This window comes from Plectropomus leopardus, chromosome 18, assembly GCF_008729295.1.
Source record: "Plectropomus leopardus isolate mb chromosome 18, YSFRI_Pleo_2.0, whole genome shotgun sequence".
Taxonomy (NCBI): domain Eukaryota; kingdom Metazoa; phylum Chordata; class Actinopteri; order Perciformes; family Serranidae; genus Plectropomus; species Plectropomus leopardus.
The window spans coordinates 2217980-2243105 of NC_056480.1; the positions used below are offsets into that span (position 1 = coordinate 2217980).

Consider the following 25126-nt stretch of genomic DNA (forward strand, 5'->3'; position numbering starts at 1 on the left):
TGGTAGTTGTTTTTGTATTTTTGTCGCTTTTAACATCGTAGACCGAGTGCCATCTAGTTCCATTATATTGGAGAGAAGGCAGACGTCTCTACAGCCGATATATTTCCAACTCTGCAGCTCACACTGAAACAATCCTAGCTGATAAGTAGCACTACAGGTGAGAGGAGAAATAGGTATTTTTGATTTTGTGGGTGAAGTGTCCCTGTAAATCACTGCTGCTTTCAAATTACAGAAAATTATTTTCTGCTTCTTAAATTGCTCTAGCTTGTAAGTCATGAAAGTCAGCACAGTTTGAAATATTTGGACTCCGACGAGAACTGTCTGCCGAGCACTTGGCATTCGTACAAAGAGTTCTTTATGAGTTCAACGAATCAACCTCTCAGGGATCTCATTAACCAAAAGTGTAAAATATTCAGATAACTATATGACTGAAGATCCAGTGAGTGATTCTTGAATCCAATAAATTAACTGATGAATCTGTGATGTAATAATGAAGACCTTTGCATAACAGGCCAGAGGTCAGCTGACACGAGCTAAGCATCGTGACAAATTGGACAGGGCTGCCTATGTGCTCGTTAGCATCTGTTGAATCGAACAAAAAGGGACAATGATGACGGCCCAAACACTGACAAACCCGTATTAATGATTAAAGCCATTACTCATCTCCCGGTAAACAGAATAAATGAGATTCATTAGACTTTGGGTAATTAAAAACGTGTTACAGAGACTGAGAGAGGCAGGGGAAAGTAATCCTTGGGTGTAAACACAACGCAGAGAAGGGTCCACTGGCACTCTCTGCCCAATTAAGATGCAAATACAGGATTCAAACCAGGGACGTATACTGCGAGTCAAACGCTGGCAGAGAGGCTGATCGATAAAAAATTAAATTAAAATCAAACAGGCATGAATAAACAGAGACAGAGCTTCGGAAATTGCTCCCCCGGTCCAGGGGGCAAGCTACAGGCTGAGTTATAAATAGAAACAGTTTTTCCCCTCAGACAAAGAGAGGCAATCTCATTTGAAAATCAAACACTCCCTGCAGAGTCTAATTGGGGATGGAAATAGGAGTGGAAAGAATGGGGATGAAGGATGAGGGAGGGTGTTGGGGTCTTGGCCATTGAAAGGCTCAAAAGAATAACGCTATACACTGTTAAATTATACCAACAGATTTATTTAAAGTGCACCAGACACAACAACAAATAAAAACACTACACTTAAAGCACAGAGCACTAAAGCACAAAGAGAGCACACGAGAGGCACCAGCCACTCAAAGTCACGACACGGCACAAAAAAGTCACTACTTCACAGATACCGGGCCACACCAGCACCACCAGCAGCACCGCCACGTTACAGATACACTACATTTCCCAACACGCCTGTGGAGATGCTTCAATAAGTCATTAAAGTAAGTAATCTCACTTACTTTAGTTTCTTTGAAATCAAAGATCTGATTGGATTTCCATCAATGACTCCGCGAAATGTCTGTCATTGACGTCTGCTGTTGATATCAATGGAAGAGAAGGGAAAGTAGGGAGTGATATAGGAAGGGGCACCCACAGGGGCGGCCATGTTGGTTCCAAGCTCCTCCTCCTCCTCCTGCTCGAGAGTGAAGTTGTCTGTTGAGGTTTTATTTGCAAAAATCTTTCTGGCAAAAGTGAAAAGATAATTTCAGTTTCTTTCCGAGTGTGTCAGATGTTCTTTGGCCTGTGAGCGGTGCAGAAACCAAGACAGAGTCGAGGTAGAATGGAGCTTTTATCATACAAACAAATCTCAAAGGAAAAGCTGCTCTGGAAAGAAACTAATTGGATGAGTGGAGCCTTTGGCATCCTAATGGGCTTTTAGGCATAAAATGGAAATGTCTGGTTAGAGTCTGGCCAGGGACCTCTTTTTTCTCTCTTCTATGATTTCCTGTTAGATTTCTAAAAAAAAAAAAAAAAAAAGCTTTAAAAAATACTCACTGTAGCAAAAGAATCTAATTTGTAACCTTGCACAGTAAATATTATTTAAAATCTAATAGAAATTGACACTTAGTTCAGTTGTGACCAAGGCTTTTATGATGTTGTAAAATCAATTATTTCATAATTAGTTTCTTAATTAGCTCATCATAAAAGCTGTTGACAAGTGTGACTATTTGAAGGACAGATGCTAAAATAACCCAAATTATTTTTGTTATTTGGGTTGCTTTTTATTTTCTTTCTTTTTTTAAAATTATTTTTAAACAAGAGCTGTAGGCTCTATAATATTCTCAACCTTCACAGTGATTTTCAGGCTGCTACTATGGTCTCAGACATAAAATGTGAAGCATTAAAAAATGACACCACTCACCAGAATTAATGTCAGCATTGTACATTTCTGCAAACCATCGATACATTACATTTGTGCATGATTATGCAGTGGATATGTTAAAATTTTATGTTTCTTTACTTTTATTTACGCTGTGGTGAATGTATCGTTAGGTTTAGCCACAAAAAACATGTTTATGGTGAGGAAAAATATTTGTCTTTGTGGATAAGATATGTAATAGTGCATAATAGGCATTAACAGTGAGACTGTTGTATTCATGTTTAATTTACATTATTTGTTTATGTGTGCAAGACTACTTTTTTAAAAAGATTTTTTGCTTGACAACTCTTTGCTTTATTTTCAAACTCCATTCTGCAAAGTCAAATGAATGGTTTGGTTGTTTAGCAACAGCCATACAAAAAACAACATCAATAAGCTAATCCTAAATGAGTGGTTAAACTTAACAGATTTAAATTACAATCATACTCAACTTATTAGTTGAGTAACCTCTTAGTTGGTTGATAGGCTCCCTTTTCTTTGATGTGTATGGCAAAAACTGGAAAAAAAAAAAAAAAAAAAGAGTTGCTGATTCTGTCTGGCAATTACCTTCAAACCAAACCACACATTCATCATTTGGCCTCCGCACAACTCGGCACCAAATAACCGTCTGAATATCACTCCGAAAGAAACCAAAAAAGTATCTTTTACACAGCAGAGGGAAAAAACATTCATCCCCGTCTGTTCTCAACAACAACTTCACCCTCGACCTTCTGTGGAGCACGTGGAGGCAACATGGGGGCTGTTTTACCATCTAGCAGCACAGACACACACCTGACACACCTGTCAGAGAGGACTTAGCCAGGGCACCGATCCCATAGGTCTGGGCGGGCTTTCTCTTGAGACGAGGCAGAATGGAAGTAGTGTCCTCCATGGACAACTGAAGAGAGAGGGAGGGAGGTGAGGTGTGAGCACAGAGGGTGAGCAGAGAAATACAGAGACGAGAGAATCCAAGAGCAGGGAGGATAAAATAAAAAAGGCGATGTGACAGGAAAAATGACAAAATAAGAAAAGATGAGAGAGAAAATGGTATAAAAGAAATTGAGGTGAAAAGAGCAGATAATTGAAGATTTAGAAAATAGTGTAAGGGAGATAGAAGAAGAGAAGGGAGATTGTAGCAGAGGGAATAAGAAAGGAGGGTTAATTATTCAAACACCTTGTAAATGGCTTAGTGGGATAATCGGTTGAAAAAAGAGATATAAAGTGGCTAAATGGAAAAAATTGATACCTAAGTTGTGATTCAAAAGCAAAATTAAATGGACAACAGAGAGTCTTTGGTGAGCACAGCAGCTGATAATTGGAGCAAAATCATCATGAAAAACCTGACGATGTGGTGACTCATGGATAGTGTTTTGTTTTGTTTTGTTTTTTTAAGATTATTTTTATGAGCTTTTGCCTTTATTGATAGGACAGATCGAGTGTGAAAGGGGGAGACAGAGGGGATGACATGCAGCAAAGGGCCGAGGTTGGAATTGAACCTGCAGTCGCTGCAGCGAGGACGTAGCCTCTGTACACGGCGCGGCAGCTCCACCAACTGAGCTACTGGGCGCCCGATGGATAGTGTTTTAAAATGTATTATGGCTCAATGATATATAAGGATTTTTAACAAGCCAAAATTAAAATACAAAAAAATGAGAATATCCATTGTAGTTTTTCAAACATTAAGAATGTTATGCATGCACAAATTCAAATTCAAATTCAAATTTTAAATTAAGTAATTTTAGTGTTTATTAATCTAGATGAATTGACTGTTGCCCTAAAAAAACGTCATATGGTGAGAGCGTGAATTATCTCACAATTAATTAATTTCCTTAACATGCTTAACATTTTTTAACAAGTTCTCATCAATATTAAGTGTTAAGAAACAAAGTATTTGCATTTCTTTTTAGTTAATGTCAATATTTTTGTTCTACAATCGTCACCTTTTTAGAAATGTAATTTACAGACTTATTTTTCCCGAAAATCACATAAAACTGATTAAAACTTTTCTTCAGGAGAGAAACTTTCCTCGCACTCAGCCTTTGTGTTGCCTGAAATCGTTTTATTTCTCCTTGTGTTGTCATGTCCTTGGTTGTAGCCACCCTTTTAGTGTAAGAGCTAAAATTATGCCTTTTTTAAATTTTTCTTTCGCTATTTTTATTTTTTTTCTGCCTTCCCCAGCTTTAAGAAACCTTTTTTTTTTTTTTTAAATTTTAAAACCAGAAAGAGGAGAATCAGGTTTGTAGACACTAAGATGAAGCGCACTCGATTGTGCAGCACACCGACCTGAAATTGCTCATGCTTGTGTGATTTCTACTGTACTTCCTGGCGCCGCTGCTCATGGCAGACCAACCAGCAAACTAATGAACACAGAGACAGAGCCCGGCTCTTAATGAGGTCCTCCCAACAGCTAATTACAGTGGGAAATAGTAGGAAAAACATGTGGACTCTGTTACACAGGGGGATTGTGTGGTGATGTAATATTTTGAGATTAAGTGCATTAATTACTGTATTAAGGCAAACTGATATTATCTGGTCCTTCTGTGGTGTACAAGTGGAGTATCACTGCTGTGTAACCGCGTCTGCTGTAAAGCCTTTGACTTTAACAGTAATATTATATGGTGCAGTGATTCAGCAGCCAGTTAGTCTGCAGACATACAGATGTCGTTATTGTAGCAGTCAGTGATCATGGATTTCTCCTGTGTTACTTTTGTGTCGACTCGGGGTGAAATCGTACATCAGTCAGGATCCAAATATCAATTCAACCATCAACAATATAATTTTGACTTTGACTAAAATTAAAATGTTGATACACGTCATCTTGAAGTTTAGTTTATTTTGAAATTCTCATGGCACATCTGTGTCACCATTTCTGTCTGTGCACACCTTTTTCTAAAATATTTAAACAGTGCCTGAAGCCCAGTGCTGGGAAGATAATGGTAAGCAGCGAAGAAAAGGACAATGAGGATATTTACTAAAATATTGTCTCATCCATCACAAGCTTCTGAATTATATCAAGTCAAAATTCGTAATCATTGCAGACTTTGTGATGTCAGCAAATATTGAGTTGTTGTCCAAAGATTCAATATCATCTTGTGATTAAACTTGGGATTTTTACCTCTAGTGTCCACTGCAGCGTTGGATCCCATCTCTCATACCATATTTAATGCATAGCAATAACAGTACAGAAAAAATGATAAACTGCAATTAACCCAAATATTGAATGCAACAACTGCAGGAAGTTTGTATAAAATGAATTTTGATCAGATAATTTCCTGTGAATATATCATAAATTTTCCTCTAATTTTTAGGAACTTGTACAAACGCTGTCTTTATTGTCATGCATATTAAATAGTTTTAGGGTTTTCTTTTGACAAATTCAGTCTTCTTCCCAACCCACACTTTTCTAATGCAGGATGTGACTGTTGTGCAGAGAGCAAAGGCTCCTTGAATATATCAGGTTTTCACTATGTCCTTATTCTTTTTTTTTAAGTTTCTTGAATAATCTAAATGTTAAAAATAGCAATTTTATTTATTTTTTGCAAAGAAATGAATGAATCCTGAGATATAGGCCAATTAAGTTCAAAAGTTTTCTACACCTCTCAAAATTAAGAAAGCTTCACGACCCCCTGTGAAGCTTTGGCGACCCGTAGTTGAGGCAAGGATCCCCAGGTTGGTAAACAGTGCATTGAAGCTTCATATCAGAAGTGAACAAGTATTTTGCAACAAAAACACACAAATTCCTTTTTAACACTCCCAGTCATGCACAGTCACACCGATGTAAAACAACAGAGTTCTGGAGAAATAAAGCAATTAATGTGGCAGAATTTTTGGCCCCTTAATTTAATTCACACCGGTTAAATATAAGCAGCTGTTTTCATCAAACAATTTGAGCCAATTTGATATTGGAGTAACATTCATCAGGTGGACACAGACATGCAGAAAGCTTACTTTGCTGAGTGTCTGGTGGTATTCAAATAGGCAACAGTTTACTAACATGTTATTGAGAACAGCGCCACACTAACTATTTACTCTAAACAACAGGAGGAAGAGTTTACTTGGTCTAAGGGAGAATATGTTTCCATTTCATCCAGAGCTAAGGATAAAGTTTCCTCTGGTTGCCATGCAAGTTTGATAAAACTCACTTTTTATTTACAAACAAATTTGCAAGCATGTCACTTAAACTCAAAATGCATTTTTTGTCCACCTGGTTAGACAAACAAACCACAAGTACACAAAGTGGAAGTTGATCTCAAAGTCAAACAACGCTCCCTCCGGGTCGGCGAGGTCTCTGCACATAAGAACATTTCTCCAGACTCTGTTGCTTGAAACAGAAGTGTGCCTATGTGAGTTGATTTGCCTGCAGGCATTTTTGAGTCAACAAAATTCACATTGTGGAAATAAATTCTGCTGAAGGTACAGAAACAGTTGAGCAGTGATGCACTTCATCATGTCGAGCTTTCAGTAAAAACCGGGACTTGTACGCATGCTTCGGCTGTGGATAAGATAAGCTTATTACAGCCTGTTATCTGTGACTCTGTATATATATGAGGCTTGCAGTACAGTAGATTAGCAGAGGGCCAAGAGAGGAGACGGATGGAGGGGAGAGTTTGTGGGGAGAAAAAGAAAAACGGGGGGATAAGAGAGAGGAAGTGGGAGAGAGAGATAAGAGACAGAGAAAGAGTGGCAGGAAGCGGTGGAAGGATAAACGAGCAGGATGTCAACTTACGTACTCGAAGGTAGTGGGTGAGTGATAGAGAGGAAAATGACAATAACAGGGAAAAAAGGAGATTTAAACAAGGAGACTTACATTGATTCCTTCCCAGGAAAACTCGGTACGGCCATGCTGGGGGTGGGAGAGCGTGGAGGGAAAAGAGGGGAGGGAGACGGGGAGAAGAGCACAGGTATAGCAAAGGTGGGAAGAGAAGAGGCAGATTTAAAAGAGAGAAAAGAGATTTGGAATATAGATACTGGTTTTAAGCCTTAGCCCTGAATTACAGAAAATTACTTAAGCCCTGAAAGGCGAGGTGAAGAAAAAAATGTAGGTAATTTTGACCGAAATCATAGCTTAGCTCCTACACATGAGATATTTTCTCCTACATGCCAAATGTTTTCTTCAAAGTAAGCCTAACTCAACATTTTTTAAAAGAGAAAAATGTGCAGAATAAATCACTTTTTGCACTTGAATAACACTGAATAATTACCTTTTGTAGTTAACTGAGAAGGCGTTACCTTTGTCCCTTGTGTTGTGCACCAGTGCTATAATACCTTGTACATGTAGGAGATAAACTTTGGCCAACATTGCCCATTTTTATTTATTTATTTATTTTTTTCACCTTGACTTCCGGGGCCTCAGTGCCATTTTCAACATTTACAATTTGGATATTATAGTGTCAGCGGTTTCCTAGAACACTTCTGTGTGTGAACTTTAAAATTTCTTTTATAATGAAATGTATAGAAATCAAACAATAGTCTCACATGCCCAAATACTAAACACTGTATGATAAGAAAACTCACTTTTCCAAACTGGTTTGACTGGTTTTGAAGAATTTCAGAGAACACTTCATGTAACAAAAGTCAAAATTTCAGTTATGGGTACTAATGGTTTTACTGAATCTGGTTTTTAATTAAGTTAAAAATTCAATCTTTGAAGTCTGAAGTTTGAATAAACCTTCACGCGTCATGCATGTATTTACAATTGGCCATTGTAAATTTGAATTATATTCTGAAATTGCATAATTAAAGTTTCCTCATTTTCTGCCTACAGTTCTTGTGTATCAGGAGCTCACAACAACTGCAAGCCTGAGAATTATTGTTTCATGATTCAAACAGGCACTGAAACCAGTAAACGGATGCCAGTGTTGTAGTCAAGACCACTGAAACCAAGATCAGGTTGTATCGAGACCGGGTCAAGCCCAAGACCAGACCAGTACGACCCCTTAAATGCATCATACATGGATGATAATATGTAGAACATACAAACCCTTTAAATTTAAACTCTTTAAATGAAATGACTAATATTCCCATAAAAACACCCACAGAAAGTAAATGAAGGTTCCTCTTCATGACCTTGTTTATTGCCGTATACTGTATATATGTTTGTATGTGTCGTCTTTTAAGGGGTCAGAAATGTAAACATACAATGCAGTAGCCCAATCTCACAAAATGTATCAGTGAGAAAGCTTTTATTTTAATCAGCTAAGTCAAAGTGTGAAGAGAGACAGAGGACAAAAGAGGCAGATTTTCGTGTCGGAGGGGAAAATATAGAAATGGTGTGTCGTACTGTGTTTGTGTGCTGTGAGCTGCTCCGTTCCTCTCTGTCCATCTACACCGACCAGGATGTTTAGGTAACCAATAGAAACCATTCAGCAGTGACCCTGTTGCCGGGGGCAACAGCAAATCTGACGGGTGACCAAACCTGGACGCCATTTATTGTGTGTCCTCATGTGCATGCGCATGCATACACACACACACACACACACACACACACACACACACACTCATCATGAATATTCATTGTACTGTACAAAAGGCCCAATGACAGAGAGAGCGAGTCGCTCCAGAGAATTTAAATACTCTGCTGTCAAAAACTATTCTTTTGTTTTTATTTTTTTAACATCAGGCTCTTTGTCACAGGACCCCAAAGAGTTTCTCCAGCGGCACTTTGAGCTTGTTATCACAGTCGTACCGTTCAAAGACAAAGATCACTGCCTGTGTGAGAAGTGACACGGAAAATGCCCTAAACTTTGTGTCAAAGTAAATGCCAAACTTTATTTCCTGTCCTCGCAAGACTGCTGCTGCAGAGGTTGTTAGAGACATTCAGGAGTTAAAGTCATGGTTTATGTCTCACTAAACAGCTTAAGTGAGAGAGTGTTTTTTTTAGTTTTGTTTTATAGCTGTAGTTTATAAATGTTAATGCAAAAATTCTCCCTAAAATATATTGTGACACTGTAAGCATTAAGAGGTTACCATCATCTGAACATTTGAGTCAGACTTGTCTTTCAGGCTTTGGCTTCATTGTTGATGAATACATTTTGTAAATACATAAGATGATTGTATTAGATATTACATTAACCTGAACATCAGCATTTATTGTGCCAACCCCAGTACATTCAAGTTTGGATTAATGATTTTTTTTTTTCATCTGTTCATAGACTGTATAATGTAGCCACCATGACGTCACCCATCGTCCTCTTGGCTTTTTGGATCCTGAAGTGTCCATATTTGGACGAGAGGGTGGACCTGTGGAGAAACTGCTCAGACTGAGGACACCGCTGCAATAGCAACAAGGTAGCTACGCCCTAAATCATACCCTGCTTTCTTCTCTGTTTTACTCTAAAGGGGCAGCCCAGTCGCCAGAAGAAAACGGTGGTATTGTACCTTTTTGCAAACTACAGAAATGTTACATTTGTTATATATACAAGTTTCTAAATTGACATAGTATTGTTGACTTTATTATTGAGAGGTGGAGGAGATGGTGGGACACCTAGGCAAAATGCCTGCCAAGCTCCAGACCACTGTTCAACACAAGCTAACAACAAAACTATTTTTTTTTTTTATCATCATCGCTGCATTAAGAAACTTTCTTTAGCAAACTGTTGCTAAAGTTTCTGTTTCTATTGGAAATAGTGCCACTAACAGTGAAATTGTTTCCTAACTTTTCTTGCTTGATTAAGCCTAAACATTTATCCTAAATAGGAGATATTAAATTATATATGTACTTTTTGTGTAGGAAAACACATTATTTAACTACATTGAAAACTCATTTTTAAAAACAGGTTTTGAACATTTCTTCAAATGTGCTGAAGAAAGCTTAGAGAACACTTCACAAAACAAAATTCAAAATTCCATTTGCATGTAGCACTGGGTTTTGTGAATCTAATCCTAAAATGAAAAAATTCAATCTTTCAAGTCTTACGTTTTAATGACTGGTTGTGTGTTTTGTGCCTAAACCTAATCACAAGTAAACGACAGTGTTGAAACAGTTTCAGCATATCCATGGATTGCAGACACGTGCACTGCCAACATTTATGTACATTTATGTACTGTATAATTTACAAAATGAACATCATGATGTATTGAAGAAGACTTGAAACTAGCATTTGAAACCCATAAACTCATGAGGAAAATGTTTAAATCAAGTGAGAAAGAGGGTCATTTTCTAAAAGACTTGAACACAATCTGACCTCCTAGTGCAACCAGTGTAGTCGCCCCCTGCTGGCCATTAGAAAGAATACAGGTTCAAGAAACTTGCATTGCGTCACTTTTAAATTTTCTGTATTTAATATGAAGCTTCTGGTGTTGCCTACACCCACTAATGAATTTAAAGAGAAAAAAGCCTTTATCTGTGGGTTGGGTGTGTCAAAAAAATCCAATTTCAAGCACTCAAGTGGATGATGAAGAATAAAAAGCCTGTCATAATAAGGGCTTTTAAGCTGACAGAATACATCAACCGTACAGACACACTTGCCTTCTCAGGGGATTCATCGTATTAGAATCCAACCAAAACTCCTGTCATAGATATCAATAAGCTGCAAACAGGATTATTAACCCTTTGAAACCTGAGCAGATTGGCTTGATTTCTTTCAAAATCATTGGAAGAAGGCAATAAGCAAGAAAAGAAGACATGACCCAAAAATTATCTAGAAATAAATAAGTTGTACAAAAAACTTGCCTGAAAATTAGTTTTTAAAAAAGAAAGAATGAAAGAAAATAAGGTAAAAAAGCAAACAAACATGAAAAGATGTTTGAAAAGTATAATAATTCTCAAAAACAAAAATTTGAAATATGTAATGTAAATCATACATGTTATCATACATTCATACACATTTTTTCCCTAAATATTTTTTTAAAAAAAAAACAACAATTTTCTAAATTTACAATTTTTTTAAAACAATTTTCTAAATTTACAATTTTTTTTTGGGGGGGGGGGGGGTAATTTTGGGAATATTTTCTTGCTAAGTTACTCATTGCCCTTTTTCCACTATGTTTTTGAAAGAAATATTATAATTGTCTAACATAATTTGAAATATGTGTAAAAGATGATAACTGTGAATATAGTTTTCCCTTATTTTTTTTCCTTAACATTTTCCTAAATATTTTCTAAATTCACATTTTTTTGGTTGAGTAATTTGTGGAACATTTCTTATCAGTTTGCTTCATTTCCCATGTTTTCGAAATAAGTCGCATAAATTTGCTCACAGGTTTGAATACCTTTGAAAGGCATCTGAAAGCAGCACAAGAACAATGATGTCGCTCCAGATTTCAAAGGGTTAACCAACCTAACTGCTCTGTTATGCTCCATAACAAAGATAGACACTAATGCTTGTGTTTTTTGGCTTTCTAATGGACTGCTCGTTCTCTGTATTCTGACGTCTTGATTTGTTTCTGTCAGCAGAGAAATGACCAACGCCAACACGAATAACAATTTCATTACACAGATAGATTGAATCAGAAGTGGGGGAAGGTGTTTTTCTCTTATTGCACCCTCAATTGTGTGATTTCAGATTAACACGAGGTGCATCTTTACATAAAAATCGAATCATATGCAGCTGTGAAGGAGAATTATTAATTCCCACAAGGTCATAGGGAAAAAAACAAAGCAAATAATAATAATACAGATTCTAATACAGTGTTGAAAGATGGACATTTGAAAGAATAAGACCAGAAAGCAGCGTAGCAGTGGTGATAAAACATTGAGATGGAGCTGGGCTTGTCTCTGTATTTATTCATGCTTTAATCAGCAGCTGCTGGGCTCAGAGACTCCAGAATATCTCCACCAATGAATGTGAATTTGGCTTTATTGCCCTGATTAACATTTTTCATCTGGAGTCAAACACAGAGAACGGTTAGCAAATTGAAACCATGGACGAGATGAAACTGAAAGCTAGAATTAATTCTGTCCTCCTGCAGGCCCCTTTCGCTCTCAGGGAAGCATCAATGTAATATTCATGTCAGGGATGTTTATTTTCATGACAAATGAATGAGGAATAAGAATAATCCTCCTCCAACAAAGCAGCCGCTGAGATGGCAGAGGGATTTAGAGAAGCCCTGCACCAGTCACCAGTCGCCCTGTGGTTTTTTTTTTTTTTTTTAATGTGTCAGATTCACAATAATAAGAGCAGCGAGAGATGTGGGGAATAATTCATACAGAGGCAGTAACACCTGCGTCACAACTTTTTTTAACCTGAACAAACATGTTGTTAATCACCGGCACTCACTGTGTAAAACTCTCACAGCTGAAAGACTAAACTGATGTAATTGAATAATGGTTTGTTTAATCTAAAGGCTAATGAACTTACTCAGCAGTGGCGCCACAGTCTGGACTGACATGAATTAATCCTTCAACAACTAAAGAAAAAGAACTGGCGACAGTCTGGACTGACATGAATTAATCCATCAACAACTAACAGAGGAAGAATCATCTCATTATTATTTAAGAAAACGATATATTTATTATCACTCATGAGAAAAATGTGCTCAACAAATGTAATTTATTGTTTTAAGCTGATTAATATTTTCTTAAATGTTAATGTAGTCAGTGTTAAGGGGACATTGAGTCATTTATGACCTCTGTTGGTGTCTTTCGGAAAGTCAAACAGCGCTAATACAACAATGATCTCCTCTTTGCTCGGGAGCCTTTTTATGTTCAGTGTTGCTGTAATACTTTGACCTGAAAAAGGTTGAATAAACATATAGAATCACCTTCTTATAAGTCACCCTTTAATAAGTCGTAGCTAACGGCTTGGTTATTTCATATTTCATTAACACAGCATCAACTAAAGCAACTAAATAAAACATTCAATTGCTGGATTATAAAATCTCTTTAGCTGGTTTATTTATCCCCTTACAGAATGGTACTTTCTTTATCTTTTTAGCTCATAAATAAATCTATCGGGACGACCCCGCTAATGAACTGATTAACTGAATCTTCCGCAAAAATATCTGCTGTTAAGGAATCAGAATGTGTCTGTTAACATCTTGATTTATAATAATGGCCTTTTTTGTAATTACGCTTACTTATTAACATCTTAAAGGTGCTAAATGCAAGTTTTTAAAAATGACACTCTAATTTGCAGTTTAGTGAACTGCATTTTGCAATCTGAGGCATGCACCTGAGCGAGTGCTTACCTGTTAAAGAGACAGATATATATATAGAGAGAGAGATAGGGATATCTAGACTTGATTTGTCTATTATTTTTTAATAATATAATTAATAATTGTCAAATAAAATCATAAAGCTATCGTAATAATAACAAGTAATGTTAGTGCAACATTAGTATAACAATAATGATAACAAATAAAATGTTAAATAAGATAACATGAAAAATAAAAACAATATGTTAAATAAGAGTATGTAGGGAAAAAAATTGAAACAGTATGTTAAATAAGAGCTATGACTCTTTTCTTAGTCTTGCGTGAAGATATGGCCTAAAAAGCATCCTATTTATAAAAGACTAAATCAAAAAATAAAGAATGAAAAGCACTAAACAGTCCCCAAGGGTTAAACTGATGATGGTGCGTCATGAAAAGTCAGGGAGTCACTAAAGTTCTTACTATTTATCCTGAGGGGGGACATGACCGTGTGAACCACATTTCGTGACAATTCATCCAGTATTTATTGCGATATTCTGTCTGGACCAAAGTGTTGGACCGAGCGACCTCTGAGCAAATTCTTCTATTCTATTAAAGCAAGTCTGAGATTCAGCACAGTGAGAGTTGTCATCTCAGCAGCTGGTTCAGCTAATCAGTCAGTCTTGGTATTGATCAATGACCCTCTCACCCTTTGCAGATACATTTTTAACATGTTGTGCTATAGAAAAGGAAACTTCCATGTTTTCTTATAAAAATATTCAGAAAAAAAACACAGCAGGCTTCAACATCGATATGTAGCTCACATAAAGAATTAATAACTGTGTGCAGAAGGTTTCAGTCATCATTTATAATGATCCAGTGTGTGAGGAGCTGGTGTCATCTCTGTCCTTGGTCCTTGGTGTGTGTGTGTGTGTGTGTGTGTGTGTGTGTGTGTGTGTGTGTGTGTGTCTGTGTCTGTGTGTCTGTGTGTCTGTGTGTGTGTGTGTTATTAACACAGCTTGAGAAGAGGTCGCAGGATTTGGATTCAGAAGCGCCCCTCAGTGTGTGAATGTTAAGCTCTCCTGGTCATCCGAGGACAAAAAATGAGGCGTCATCACCATCTTTGTAAAGTGTGTGTGTGTGTGTGTGTGTGTGTGTGTGTGTGTGTGTGTGTGTGTGTGTGTGTGCGTGCGTGCGTGCGTGCGTGCGTGCGTGTGTGTGCATGTGCATACGTGCTCATATATTGTCATTAGACTCCATAGAGTGTATAACAGCTGAGCTCGTCCCTGTAGCCTCGCCAGTAGTGTATTTTTTTCCAGCAGCATTGTGCTGCACGGTGAAACTCAAATCCATTCAGTCACGATAACATCGACTCTCTCTCAGTAAACTGACATTCTCGGCTCAGCATTTAACTCTGAGCCCAGCTGGTTAAATGAGCTCTTTATGCTGCTGGAAGTCACGCCTTAAAGCTTCTCCCTGAAGAAATAATAACTACTTTCCATCCATCCGTCCATATCTATTCATCCTGCACAGTGTGCTTAAATGTATCCCAGCATGCATTGGACCAGACACAGAGTATATAACTAATTTCTATTGTGGTTATTTTCTTCTTTCTTATGATGTAATCCACCATAGAAATATTGCAGAGTCATGAATACCAAAGCTGTCCATCATTTTACTACATTCAGTCATATATAGAAGTTCTAGTTTGGTCTTTTTTTTATAGTTTCAGTTTCTTTAAGGGGGAATGAGTGGATGGATTGGCCTAACTGGTTACTGCAGTGTAACCTTTTAAAGTCTGAGCAAACTGACCTGATATTTCTTTAACAAACATGGGAAGAGGGCAATGGGCGATTCACGAAGGAATGACCCAGGAAAGAAGAAATTAGTAAAATGAAAATAACCTTAAAATGAGCAGAAACATATATATTGTTATGATCATTTTAAAATGTGATTAATAGTTTTCTAGAAAATTTTCCTTAGCTGTTTCAAAAAATGATTTTCTAAATATACTAATTTCTTGCAATTTGTGGGAAATTTCTCATTGCCTCGTCTCCCATGTTTTTGAAAGAACTCCAGCCAGTTTACTCACATTTCTTAGGTTAAATATTTGTGAAAGGCGTCTAAAGGCAGCACAAGAAAAGTGATGTCCATCTGGGTTTCAAAGAGTTAACCAAATCTGTTATTTGCCAGTCACTGACAGACTTTTTTAAAGACATAACTCAGAATAACAATCTACATTAATATTCAGGGACGACAGTTAGCCGACATTTTAATTGACGGGGGCAGTAGAGGACCTGGATAATGAGTAGAGGTGCGCTGGCCTGAAAAAGGTTGAGAACTACTGGTTTTAGAGGATTTAAAGTTTATCAGTGGCTCAGTGGGACAATAATTCACATAAAGAACAAAAAAATGCATAATAGAAAACCAGTGATAGGATTTTGTAGTACATGCAAGATACGCAATTCATTTAAATTTTAGAGCTGTGGGATCATCTCACTTAAAGAGCTGCTAATCTTCAAAGAATTTCATTAGTTTTACTGTCACATGATGTCGAAATGCAGTTTCAAAAGCTTTTGCACTTTAAAAATATTCAAATCCTGGTGGGAAACATTAGGAGTCTCTGCATTAAAAGTAGGAAACATTAAAGAAATGGAATAGTGGTTAAATAATAGCTGCAGCTTCTAAGAAAACATCTTTGTGGTATCATCTTTCAGAAAGTCATTTGATGTCTGCAAGGAAAAGCAGCTAATGGTGATGAATTCAGTGTTGAGTTTAGCTCAGTCTCAGTCAGATCTGTTTGTGTTTTCCAGCCTTTCAGGGAGACTTGTGTGAATTTGGGAGGAGTATATCCTCAGAGATCTGATAGGAGCACTGAGTATTGATCTGACTTTTAGAGGAACCACAAACAGGCTGATGTTTCAGCTAATGTGCTTCACACGGAGCCCTAATGCTGCAGGGATGTTCCCCCGCTTACGTTGACAGTGTTTAATGTGCTAATGGGAGTCCAGCTCATACCTTTGGTTCCCGCGTTCATTAGGAAAACATGAGCTGTAGTTTGAGTCTGTGGTGTTGAGTTTTTGAGGGTGTTAAGTGCAGTTTAAAAAACTCTTAAATAGTCCAACAATGTCATTCTGCACACCACTGAGATATCCCAGAGTGAAATATATTATTGGATGGATTATAGTGCCCAGATGATGAACCCTGTTGACTTTGGTGACTCCCAGATTTTCTCTCTGGTGCTTTTTTTTATTGGCACTTGTGGTCTCTTCAGCCCAGTCATGCTAGGTTAGTTAGAGTCTCTAATACCAGTGAAAACATGTCCAGTTTTGCCACCTTTTCGAAATAAATCTTTAGGAAAAGTGCCTAATTATTGTAACATTTTCATCGGTCACATAAACCTTTTAAAAATAAGTTTAACTGACAAGTATTTCTTGTGCCAACTAGACTAATCCGACTAATCGCATACATCTGTATTAACATTGTTACTATTTGGCTAAAAGTGCCTCCTGCTATGGCTGAAGACTCTTAGCCTTGTTTTTTAGTTTATTTTTTGATGTTTAGATTTGTTACGTGTTATTCTTGTTACTCTAATCTGCAGATTTCCACTCTGGTTGTCTCACAGCTTGTATTTTTTATTCCAACTTTTTTAATAGTGTGTTAGCGTCTCTGACTCTGGCTGCACAGTGTTTATTTTGTCTGTCAGTCGGTGGTGTTTTGTTTGTCGCACTGGGTCCAGAGCCCCCTGTTCTTCAGTCTGAATCATCTCTCGGAGATCCTGTTTTTAGGCTTTTTGAAATCCCTCTCCACCTGCTGGCCTCTTCCGCTCTACGGGTCTATAAATTACGCAGAGGTCTGTTTGTGAAAGTAAACAACTCGAGAGCTGTCATGGGATCAGTGCTCAACAGGAGCGACTCTTAATCAAAAATAAATTCTGCAACTGACGAATGTCAACCAAAACTCTACAATAGGAAGAGGGAGGACAGGAAGCAACAGGGAAGGAGCCGCAGGTTGTTTCCATTGTGCTCCTTTACTTGTAAGATCCTAATTAAATTAGCAGTAATGTTAACGAATGTACCTTTAAAATATTTACACGGTAATAAAACTACTACTCTCGGCCTTCCCATCCTTGCGTAGCAGGAAAAATGATGACACTAAAGAAAAGAAAGCAGCAGCCAGAAATGGAAAAACAATAAGATGAATGTTTCTCTCTCTCTTTCACTCTTTCTGCGGCTCTCTCTCTCTGTCCCCAGGGTCCACAGCTGAGAAGTGATACATGGCTCAGTAATAGTCTGAGCCCTGGGGAGAGCAGCTCTGTGGCCTTGGTAAGAGACTATCAACACACACACACACACACCTTCACACCCAGTCACGCACAGCCAGTCATCAGAGCGCAGGCGTACACAGAGGAGGACACATAGGTTTGACTAATATGAGCCTCTGAAGGCTGATACAGATATTTCCTACCAATATGTCCTCATTCTTTAAATGTGTCCATTTTCTCACCACAAATGACCATCTCGTCACAGGACAGTAAAACTCTTGAATGAAACAAGATACGGATCTTTAAGGCAGGGTGATCCACTGCACCCATCGGGTCAGAAAGAAACTCTAATGTGTCGCTTTACTGCTTTTTAAGTGAAGGATCAGAGGGTAACACTGGTATTTTTTAGCTTGGACCCTATTTCCCCATGCTTTTGTGTCTAAGTGACTTGTGGGAACAGCAATTTGTAAAATTGGTCCAGTGTTGAGCCAGAGTGCTGCAGCCGACAGCAACAGTTCAATTGTCAGAACATCGGAGTTTCCGAGTTGGGAAGTCGTTTTTCTGACTTTGTTGTGTTTGTGCGCTTTGAGGTCGTAAAGTGGAAAAAAGACGGAAGCTACAAAGAAGATGTTTTGCATTTTAATGCTAAGAGCGTTTTATCAAGAGGTTGATAGCTGTTTCCAGTTTATTTATATTTTTAATATTTTATTTCAACGTGCCTGGCGTTCCTCCGCTTTCATCTGTGCTCTGAATACGCTCTGAGTGTGGTACTTGAAATACACTAACATTATATATATTTCGACAGTGCTCTGTCAAGAACGCTCAAGCCAAAATCTGTATATTCGGAAAATGGAAAAAAAGTTTAAATATTTTAATTTAAATGACAATGCCATGTACTGTCACTGTTGCTGGTATTCTCTGCTAATTTTACCGTCCTGCTCTCGTCCACTAAAATGGTATCAGATCTACCATCTGCCTGACGCCATTTGAATGCAGCATAAAAGTGCTTGTTTTTGGCACTTTCAGGCTCAAATTGCTATTATAAGTGCCTGACAATATTAGTGAAAGGACCCTACAGAGAAATGAAACGTCTTTTCGTACCTTTCTGTTTTGTGTCAAAGTCTTGTTAAAGGAATCGTCTTGTTCTGAGATCTCATGAGGTGACTTGTTGCAGGAAGAACTTGTTGCAGGAAGAACTTGTGGGGCGTTTCCACCAGCAGGTCGGTTCAGCTCAGTTCAGTTTTTTATGTTTTTATTGTGAATAGTTGTCAATGGTGCCTTTCGCGACTTTGGAACATTTAGCATTTTTGGTCAGCCGTCTGCTTGAGGTACATAGCGCACTGATCCGGTACTAAGAGGTGCAGCTAGAAACGCTGCAGTCCGTTAATTGGTCAGCAGAGCATCAACACTTTGTGATGAGGGCTGAGCTTTGGCTGGTTTAACCACTGTTCTTACCAAGTTTTTCATACATTAGCAAACTAAAACTATAAAATGAAACGCTGTTTGCATGCTCTAGCAGCAGCTCTAGACTGAGAAAAAATTACTTCATTCACTGGGCCGACTGCCGGCAACTTTTAAGGTGGTATCTAATCCTCATTTGGAGAAAAAAAAATGTTGGACTGTCGGAGCTTCATTTCGTGCGCTCTGGAAGGATAAACCCCAGTTTTGACAGACAAGAAGTCAATGCACTAACCTACTATTTATAAATATGCCACAGAGAAAGTCTCACTGCAGCCTGCTCTTGTTTGTGCAGCCCCGCTCTGTGGACGAGTAACGAGGTGCAGACTTCACTCTATATTAGCGGTGAACAAGGAAATACAGCAGTGCTGCAGGACGGAGCAGCGAGTGACATCAGCCTCGCCCACATGTAAGAGTGCTGTGCTGTGGAAATGCTACACAGATCTGGAGTCTAGGTACCTCCTCATAGCTGGTACTTTTGGTTCTAAAGGTATTTTACCGAAAGCCATTGATGGAAAGATGGCTTTGGACAAAAAACAAGCACAAAGGAACATGAAAAATGTTTAATTTCTCTGTTTTTCCCTTTTAATTCAGCTGAAATCCAGCGTGCTGCAGTACACAGACAAAACAAAAAATTTGACAGTATCCTCACACTTTTTGACTGCGCTTTAGACGAAAGACAACATAGACACACTCTCCACACATAATGAATCATTTATCCTTTTTTTTCAGTGTTTAGATCTGGGTGACCTTTCTTTGGACCGAGGTCTGGCCGTCTAACAGCAGGAGGCATTTCAGGGTGAGTAACAGCGCCTCTTTTTCTCACCTCTAAAAGATGTGAGGAGACAAGAGACGAACCTCTCTCTCTCTCTCTCACATAGCCATTTCTGTCTGGACACTGTTCAGATGTAAGAGGAGAGCCGAGGACACCAGCACTCGTGTCTTTTTGTTATTCTGTCACAGCGGCTTTCAGCAAAATGGGAAAATAGATTGAGGTGTGCAGAAACGATGTAGGCATTAAAAAACAAAAAAAAGATAATAGCATTTTACCTGATCCCCATCTTTCCGTACAGGTACCGCATCCACTGCTGAAGAGAGAAACAGAGAGAGATGAATTAAAGATAATTTCATTATCACAGGTGCTTCAGTAGCTACAGGTATCAGACCGTGGCAGGAAACACAAAATATCAGCCCAGAATACACAATTGCTCTGTCTCAGCCATCCATGATAGTCGAGGGGGAAACAGGGAGACCGAGGAGTGAGCGGGGGACACTGACAGAGAGAGCAAGATAACAGTATGTCACACTGATGCAGCCTTCAGCGTGCTCGCTGAGGGAACATGACAACGCTGTCCAGTATTTCTCTCTCTCACACACAAACACACCATGCTAAAATTAGATTAATTATCCACGCCAAGCTTTGGCACACAGAGGGCACAACCAGCGTTAGTCGTGAAGGCCAGAGATGATGCTGAAGTATTTTAGGGTGATTAAGGGTAACCCCTTCTGTTGTTATCATAAGTAATGAGGTTTATTTTAATGATTTAGTGAAAATAAAATAGAAAACGAGCTGTTGAAGATTTTGATGATGGCTGACTTAATCCTCTTCCTCCATTACATTATGACCTTGAGTCTTCCCTAAACAGAAAGTTCTGTGATCCGCTGCAACTTGTAAAAGCTAACATGAGCATTAATGTATTATTATTTTTAGATTCCTGCAAATGTAGCACAGAAGATATTCCATACACATATGAAGCAATGAATAATAAATTGCAGACAATGTTGGCACCAGTACAGAAAAGGATTGCAAAGGTATACAATTTTCATGGTACGATTAAAAAATATTGTGATATTTCTGTATCACGGTGTTGCAGAATTATTGTAATGATCAGTCATAATGGCCCTTAAAAGAAGCATTTTTTTTAATATCATAGATAACCAGATGTGCTCCATCCCTAGAGCGGATAGGGTGGGCGGGTGGGTGGTTGGATGGGTCCCACAAACAACCAACTTACACGTTACCATGTGCCCGTTTTGCCCGAAACATTAACCATCTGTGACAGTCGGTGCTATCGTGTGAACACAGGGAGCGTGATGCTTCTTCCCACCACATGTTCGTTTGTTGACATCACAGTAACGGGCTGTGTCATCTCACCATGATGTCATAACACCATGTGCATTTGTTAACATCAGCGTAACGGCAGCCCAGAGCGTGAACAGCTGACGCAGAAGGATGCCTAAAACATCATAAGTAGACGCGTAAGGTCACTGACAGAGCGGCACCAGGTGTCGAGTTTGGAGGGGGTGAGAAATTTTAGGGAACCGGCTTTGCGCTGCTCATTTCTTTTGTGTCCATGTTAACACAGTTTAGTGAGGAAATGGTCATCAGACGCTCTAACATCATCTCTGTGTTACCACCACTTTCTAATCAGTCATTAACGGGCGGCGTACCGGCCTCACCGGCATAATTTCAAGTCGACACAGAAGTCCTTAATTTAACGTCTGTCATGTTGGTCAAAGATTTATTTCTGTAAGCCGACTTATGTCAACCTGTGCAGCTGTTTGGATTTCATCCAAGCTTGTCACAGTTTTTTATGTTGCCATTTTCTGGTTCCTGCAGGGGAGTGACCCGTCGTTAATCCACCCTGCAAAGCTCCGACAGGCTCGATTGTTTGTTGTTCAGACTGGGGAAACAGCTTTTAATGAGCACAACACCAGATCTGCAGAATTTAGATCTCTGAAAATGTCTGAGATGTGGACAGTGACGTAGAAGTTTCTGAGCCACTACAGTGAGTGGGGCTGTATGAGATAATTATAGTCAGTGTATTACATACAGTAGCTGGTGGTCGGCGCAGTTTGCAGGAACAGAGGGGGGTTGATATCAAAACCAATTTTAGCCACTTTTAAAAAGGCCTACCTAAAATATCAGTTTAAGTGGACGCTTTATTTAAAGTCTTTTCACTGCTTTACCGCTGTCACAGAGCCTTTTCATTTGGCACTACATTTCTCATCTGCCACTGGTCAGCTGTTTGGGTCAGAAAGTGCCGTTAGCAGTCAAAGTAAGAAGTCTGTTTTTTTTTTTTTTTTTCTCAATGCGATATTACCACATATTGATTTCTTGTATTGTGAAGATGAGATTCTCTTTACCACCCAAAAAGATTCATATATGAAATGCATTGTTGCAGAGTGAACAGATGTTTGCAAATCCGTGGATTTATATTAAGTTCACTTACTAAATTACAGATTATTAGTCGTCTTTAATGCAGAGATATTATCAAACTATCGACGTTAGGGCTGACAGTATAAAGATATTACATTGTATTGAGATATAAGACTATAAATCGTCTCAGATATTGGATATTGTTATATCATGTTATGGTATAAATGGTGTTTCTTCTTGATTTTAAAGGTTGCATCATAGTAAAGTGATGTACTTTTCCTAACTTATCAGACAGCTCTAATTTTAATACTTGCCATAACCCACTTTGTTGTTATATCTACATTTCCAATGATTATTGATCAAAAATGGAATTGTGTTAATATTATTTTAAAGTACCAATAGTCATTCCTACAATATTGTCACATCAAAGAGGGAATTTGTTTGATTATTTCTTCCAGTTATAGCATTATTGGTGTACTCTCGGGAGCTTTAAAAATATTGAGATATTTATTGTGTATCAAGATGAAGCCTAAAAATATTGCAGTATAATTTCAAAGTTATCACAGTCATTTCCATTTGTCCTTGTCTCTCTCTGTCTCGTACAGCTTTGATTCTGCATTGGATGTTGGTGCAGTTCCTTGTTTACTCTTTGCTGTCCAGCTCTGGCTGCTGTGTAATGCAACTCAAAGTAAACAGCACAAGTTGTCACAGACAAACTCATTGGGTTGCCTGAGTCTGACAGTTTCAGTTAGATTTTGGAGTGAGATATGTGGATATATTTTGGGTTTTAGCACAATGTTGTTTTATCTTCAGCATCCAGATATTCAGATCTTTTCTATATGAAAATGTTATCCCTGAAAGTTGCCAGGCCATGTACTTTTAAGCATGCTTTTGTCAAATGTGAGGACCTTATTTTGCTCCTCTGTCGGTGAGCTCACAGTGACAGAGCATTATTATAGATGGTAGACAGATGGGCAGTTCTACTCAGTGTGGAGAAAATGACACCAGGATTAGTGTGGTGTGCGTTAACAGTGGAGACATAATGAGGCAGCATCAGTGGCAGCTCAGACTGTAGAGCGGTTTGGATTTAGAGTTTGATGTGATTGGTTATATTTTTAAACCACGCAGGAAAAGTTGGATGAGAAAGTGAAGTGAAACCAAATATCACTGAGTGAAGCTGTGGAGAATGCTGAAAGTACATATAAATACACAGTCTGCTTTACTTCCATAAATAAAAGCTGAATAAAAATGAACAATGATGGAGGGTCGAGAGTATAGAATGAGCATGTTTATCTGCAGGCTAATAACCCATTTAAGGAGAATCTCATCTATGTTTGCACATGGAGACATCAAACCCAAATGACTTCTTATTCTTGGAGAAAAAGAAAAAAGAAGACATGCCTCCAAAAACTCAGCTCTAATCAGCTCAAAGCGCCTTGGTGTATTTACTCAAACACTGTCTGCAAGTAGGGGAGCAAACAAAACATGTGGTGTTTGTTTCATCTGGTTCGGTTGCAAGACTTTTTTAATCTTTTGCTGATTTTGACACAAACTGGGTGAAAAATAATAAAATTTTGGTCACCTGAAAAAGTCTTGTTCAGCATTTGGTTGTACTAAAAAACCCTCTGGATTCCATTCTTAAAGGGAAAGTACAGCCAAAAATAAAAATTCAGTCATTATCTACTCAGCCTCACTTTCCATTTCTACTCCACTACACTTCAGAGGGAAGTATTGTACTTTTTACTCCACAACTATCATTAGATAATCACTTTACAAATTAAGATTTCTGCTCACAAACCATGTCAAAGTTTACAAGTGCAGCTTTTTTATAATTTTGTTAGTATTTTTTTTGTTCAATTCTCATATGTATTGTATGAGGACTTTCAGTTTTTCCTTTTAATTAATTATTTTGATTTATTACATTTATTTCATCCTTTTTGCATGTGTAATTTTACTTTAAATTCTCAATTTACTTTGATTTTTTCTAACAGTACGTTAATTTCAAGACTACAGATATTCTACCTCTACTTACAAGTCTCGGCCATGTGTGGAGTCTTGCACATGGCACAAAACCTGCTCTTATATAGTGTTTAGCGGGTGTTACCTGTGATAATAGGTAACTTATTACCAAGTGCTCATTGAGCACACCTGGTCAGAGCAGATTTGGGCATCTGGAGTTGACCTCTCTTTTATTTTCTCGCATCAGAAAATTAAGAGAAATTTAAGATATGTTGCTGCACGAGGCCCATTGTGAATCATGTGATGAGTCTATCCTGCACATAAACAGAAGCAGGATATGACTCAGGACCAATGTGGATTTACACATGCTAAGTCTACTCACGGGATCATAAAGAATCAGATGAAACCTGTATTTCCTCTTAGAATCGCTATCTTTCATTGCATCATTAAGATGAGCATAAATAAAATCTCTGTCCGGTACAACACTGCCAGCGCTAAAATTAGATTAATTATCCACACCATGCCTTGGCACAGGGGGGCGCGACCTGTATGAGTCAGCGCGGCCTGGGATGTTGAAGGATATTAGATTTAAGTGGCGATGAAAGGAGAGGCCTCCCCCGTGTTAACACAAATTATAACCCACATCTCTAATATCTCGTGGTGAGCAGTGAGATAAAGCGTCTCCTCCTCGCAGCTCCTGTTGGAGCCAAAACGCTCCAGGAGACACTAAAATACTTCAAGTCGAGTGCTATGAAATTAGTCCAACGTCATCTACAGATAACACAAGTCACAATGAGGGTGCTTATGTAGAAATTGCTCAAGTTGTTGAACATCAGTCTAAGATTGTTTCAGTCTTGAGCTTTCTGCGCTCTCATCAGCAGAGAAGTTCATTG

The 25126-nt window shown here is 38.3% G+C and overlaps 1 protein-coding gene across 3 annotated transcripts in view; it reads right to left on the reverse strand.

Moving 5' to 3' along the window:
• The window catches only part of LOC121957802 (involucrin-like), a 62738-nt gene that overhangs the window by 13447 nt on the left and 24165 nt on the right, over positions 1-25126 (reverse strand). The window contains exons 2-4 of one of the 3 annotated variants that reach the window (XM_042506582.1): positions 20165-20202; positions 7130-7165; positions 3124-3220 (exon numbers count right to left, since the gene is read on the reverse strand). In XM_042506582.1, the coding sequence (XP_042362516.1) occupies positions 3124-3220; positions 7130-7165; positions 20165-20202 (171 nt within the window). Of the gene's footprint in view, positions 1-3114; positions 3221-7129; positions 7166-20164; positions 20203-25126 lie in introns of all 3 variants that reach the window. The other 2 variants (XM_042506581.1, XM_042506583.1) reach the window with 2 other exon arrangements.